The sequence below is a fragment of the Melampsora larici-populina genome (assembly GCF_000204055.1).
Source record: "Melampsora larici-populina 98AG31 unplaced genomic scaffold MELLAscaffold_16, whole genome shotgun sequence".
In the NCBI taxonomy this organism is placed as follows: domain Eukaryota; kingdom Fungi; phylum Basidiomycota; class Pucciniomycetes; order Pucciniales; family Melampsoraceae; genus Melampsora; species Melampsora laricis-populina.
The window spans coordinates 1,172,066-1,176,996 of NW_006768780.1; the positions used below are offsets into that span (position 1 = coordinate 1,172,066).

Sequence of the window (4,931 nt, forward strand, 5' to 3'; positions counted from 1 at the left end):
ACTCTTGATCTAGTATATTAATTATCAACCTTATGGCACGATTACTTTGTTCCAAGGTGGCATACCAAAAGTGTTCTAAACGCAGTCAGTAACCTAAATAATGATGTGGATTCTTCTTGTGTGTGACTACCACGAGCCGATCTCAAATCTGGGAAAGGTCATCGCAACGCATGCAGTGTTTTTGTCATGACTCTTTTCACTTCGAAGAGATGTATATCATTTTAGTATATTGCCTACATGATTTAGTTTATTGTATTGTCCTGTGGTATTTATAAGTGGTATAGCTACATGATGACAATGTGTCACTTCTACATGAAAGATTCTAAAAGAGTGCATTGAGGAAATCTACAGAATTCAACTGGAATTTGAATCAGACAAGTTATGCTTGATCGAAATGCTTAACGGAGCTTTGTCCATAGTGGAAGCAATTTGGAGAAGTCCAATGTACCCAATCCTAAAATAAAGTCAAACGCGTACAGATCAAAGTTAGTGACAAGTGTTTTAATGTGGTTGAAAAGATACTGACCTGTGACAGGATCCCATCCCTAGAAATGAAGAAATCCATAAAAATCAATTTTGATTTATCTGAATCGATGAAAAGCAGATCGGAAAAAACACTCACAGGAACAGCAGAGAATCCATCTGTGCCGCATCCAGGATTCGAGCCATTTCTAAGTAACCAAGAAGATTTTTTCATTATCTGAACGTGGTTATGGGATAAATGATCTGCTTGACTCACGTGATATCATTGAATGCTTCCTGAAAACGCGCTGAATAAAGAGTAGGGTTGATGAACCCGATTGTCTAAAAGAAAGCAATCATTATCAGCGCGATGTAGTGTAATTGGAAAAGGCGAGTTTCAGAGTACACACTTTCTTTCCACGCGCCATTCTCGCATCATTGATCATAGTCAAGATCGAAGCGACCACCGGTGCAGATGCAGAAGTACCATACACCAAACCAAATCGTCCTACAACTGCTACCACGCTGTTTAGGCCGAGAAAATTGTTCAAAAGAGCATGTTGAGAGATGACAACTCGCATGTAAGCTTCGTGCTTTATACACCCGTTATGGAAGGAGCTTGAAATGACTACCCACTAGTTTGCTCCATTGGCGCTGATGTCTGGAAAACCTCGAGTAGATCTTGATGCGTTAAACGTATTGTGATTGTAAGGTGGAGGATGTCTTTTGAAATAAGTCTTCATGACTCTTGATTGGTATTGAGGTAATTTGAACAAATTACTAAAACCTCCGCCACTACGAATACGAGTGTAACATGCTGCCTCTGAGTCGTTTACAGTCTTTCCAGCCGGGAGTTGAGTTGCACCAATACTGGTGACGTATGGACAAGTACCTGGGAAGGATGGATTGAATAGCTGAATAGAAGATTTCAATTCCAAAGTTATCAGGCTATTACGTTCTCATCGGATTCTTCAAACATAGCAAAAAGCTTACTGGTCCATTCTCACTTTGAGTCCCGTCTCGATTCAAACATATGCCACGGTTTCCAGCTACTCCGTTGTCACTGGTAGAAGGAGAGATCATATCTCATGAGGATGAAATTATGTATACTTATGGTGTGTTCGAGAAAGACTTACCCAGATGAAAAGATAAAGGTAACCCCCATCAATCCCAGCTTTCCGTATTCATTACATTGACGTGTCAAATATGCGTGGGTTGCATCCGCTTCGTTCATGCCTATTTGAGATACCAGAACATCAGACCTGGATTGGAATACTAGATCGGGTTTAACTTACCGTATGAAATTGATATTATGTTGGCAGGCTTCACTGTACCACAATCTCGATGATTATATCCTCGTGGATTTGGGTATACGCCGTCCTGTAACGGATCCAAATGACCTTCACAGTAGCTAGAATCGAGTGCATCGAGGCTGAATGTGATTGGATCATACATCAACATCAGATTGAACGTAAATTCAAGTTTCGAATCTTGAACAAAACTTACAAGTTGTTGAAGCTACCACCCATGTCGGTATCTCCGATTTGGTATAGCGAAACCTGAAAATGAAGGCGAGTAAATTTCACAGAACGGAAGGGGATACAAAGTAACAAAGCACTCAACATTAAGGGGGTGAACAAAGGGCATGGAATACTGAAGATCCAGGTTGCTTTCACCATTCAAGCCAAAATCTTGATCTTCTTGATCCACAATTCCTATCAATATGAAGCGAATCAGTATCGAAAACTCTGAGTCCAGAAAGACCAAGGGACACCAGTGTCCTTACCACCGTCGATAGGTACCAAGCTTGGACGTGAACCTTTGGCTTGGGGAGAGAAGTTCTACAGTCCATAAATGAAGGAATCAGAACGAATTTTTTTGTGATTTGTGATAAATTACCTTGACTCAACTGAGAAGAAATGATCTAGGTCGCTGTAAAGGACCGATTGAGGGGTAAATTCGACTACACGATGACCAGATATGGAGGTACGCACGTCAGAAAGATGAAGAATTGTTGTGTCAGTAAAGTATGCTCTTAACAGGCTCATTCGGTGGTATCACTGACCTATAGCCAAGCTGTTATTTTGTGGGTGTTTGATTTTATAACGTCCAAACTTGTACAGAGCTCTAAGAAATTCGAGAGAAACTTCACTCAGATCAGCACAATCAATACTCAACTTCGGTCACCTCGAGCCTGAATCATGTCATTACATCGATTGAGAAGATAGTTGATGGCATCTTACTTCAGACAGTCTAGGGTTATAACATTCCCGCAGTTAGAAACTCCGCGACGAACTCTCTCAAGTTGATGGTGATTTAAAATGGTCGAGTGCTTAGGAATGTTACCACTATTGGGATATCCAACATGTCTTGCTGCACCTGAGACTGGGCTAATAGCTGGCGCGCCCCCAAAATCACCTGTGGGCCATGATTGGCTCATCTTCCTGTCATTCTGAAGGGAGTTCGAAGCTTGATTATCATTCATAGAGCTGTACTTGTTCGTGACTGGCACTGTATCAAAATGTACACTAGGAAGGACAATGTCGATGTGTGAAGAAAGATGACCCGGTATCTTATATTGCTCGCAGGCTGGAAAAAAACACGTGCAAAAAGTAAGAGAACCGTCCATTCAGTCATTGATTAGAGGACACAAAAGCTAAGATTAGAAAAATGCTGTGTTTTCATGACTCTACCTAAATGAGTGGTGTGGTCGTCCGTATGGATGTATTTATAAAACTTGGTGTCCAAAAGTTTTTCAGCTTGGTCAATACTCATGTGGACGTGAACCCAGGCCCGGCTTCTGCTCAGCTCGACCTTTTTGAACCCTTTGTCTTCTTTCTTCAGCCACTTCAACACTTCGCCGATGGTTTCGTTTGAGGGAGAAAAGAAACGCGAAACCTTGTCTGAATCCCAATGATCGGCGTAGTGTGGTGACTCTGGAGAAGAAACTCTCATTAACTCGTCGTATAAGTTATCAATGTTGGACTGTTTGAGGCCGAAGCGAAAACGCAAGACAGTTTTCTCTTTTTGAGATTGTAGGAGATGGTCTGTCCGTTTCCACAAAGCATTGGGAATCCGCCTGTCGTGAGTAATCTTTTCTGATACGCTCAATGTCTGAATGAAGTTTGGTAAATTGAAAAGAAAAGGAAACACCCAGTTCAGAATAGCAAGCTTAGATTTGTTCACCATGCTGCTGCTTTGAAAAGATTTACACCAAGCAAGCTGCAGCCTTAAAGGAACACGCTAGTAAAATGATTGGTTTAGAAGGAAGGACACTGGGTTGGTATAACGTTGTAAAAGGCAAGAGACTCAGGAAACATGAGTTGGGCATCGTCTGAATAATAATTTAAATATCCCAACCACTCCCCATTAGACATTCTCCTGAAATTAGACAGGAGAGAGCGGTCAAGAAGTCGTGAAGAATAATGGACCGCTAATCAGGTAGATGGCCGATGACCATGCAGGATGGATAAGTCTCCGGAGTGACATGAATTGAGGATTCTTGATATTTTGTCTGTCCTATCGGTTTATCTCTCATCTCCCTCCGTCGGAAATATTTGCCCCGTCTGATGTGACCAGGCAGTCATAGTTTTTGATGTGACTGACAGATATGGCTCATTCGCTTTTGATCTCCAGACCACACCCCAAAATGATAAATCGCGTACTGAAAGTGAAGACAGGTCATCACTGGTGATTGCCTGATACACGTTCTTTGTTTCCTCTTACCCTGAGTGTAGTCTGAACAAAATGAAGTAGATTATTTGACGGTAAATCATATCCTGAATGACACATAACTCGAAGGATATGTCAGCACTATGGAATTTTCCGAACGGTCCAACGAGAAGAGAGGTTTCATCATGAAAGGCGATTGCAACAAGAATAAAAGATGTATGTTATATCACATGCTCTTCCTTTTCTGGAAATGAATCATGGTCACCTTCAACAACTTCGAAATCATGCATCGCGTGTTTCACGTATGGACGGTCTACATACGCGAGTGGTAGCGATCGACAGCTCTGGGGCCCTTCGTGATGAAAAGGAAACAATTCTCTGGGTTTGCGCAAAGGTCAATCAGCGACGAAGCCGAACCACTTTGACTACCTGATTACTGGTGGGCATTTCCTCCGCGCAGATGTGTAAACGACGATTTTCGGATTGCTAGTCCCTTCTGCTTGTCAATCTCAGGCAGAGATTCCCTTTGCAAAATTCAAAACCTTCAAACAGAAATTACGTACATACACAGGCTATACCATGCCTGAATGAATGAATGCTTGATCAATTTCAGATATAGCTGTGAAAGTATTCTTGCGAATCGAAGTCCTTGGTTTGGCAAGGCTACATATGTCGCTGAACTTTGTGACGCGATTCCCCTTTGATGATTCGACAAGAACTCTCGTCATGAAAGCAGTAGGTGGGTTTCTAAAACAACATATAAGTGAAGATGTAGTACATGGAATGATGATACTTTG

General features: G+C 41.8%; 1 protein-coding gene across 1 annotated transcript; it reads right to left on the minus strand.

Moving 5' to 3' along the window:
• Nucleotides 1–398: 398 nt before the first annotated feature.
• On the minus strand, nt 399–3,651 carry MELLADRAFT_86030 (putative aorsin endoprotease precursor; the record flags this gene model as incomplete). Its single annotated transcript, XM_007409555.1, has 17 exons — nt 399–454; nt 527–545; nt 623–671; nt 740–804; nt 873–987; nt 1,099–1,376; nt 1,456–1,525; nt 1,599–1,698; nt 1,758–1,894; nt 1,969–2,021; nt 2,086–2,177; nt 2,249–2,303; nt 2,373–2,425; nt 2,528–2,613; nt 2,706–2,835; nt 2,881–3,051; nt 3,156–3,651. The coding sequence occupies 17 exons, from the start codon at nt 3,649–3,651 to the stop codon at nt 399–401; spliced, it is 2,025 nt and encodes a 674-aa protein (XP_007409617.1).
• Nucleotides 3,652–4,931: the final 1,280 nt, after the last annotated feature.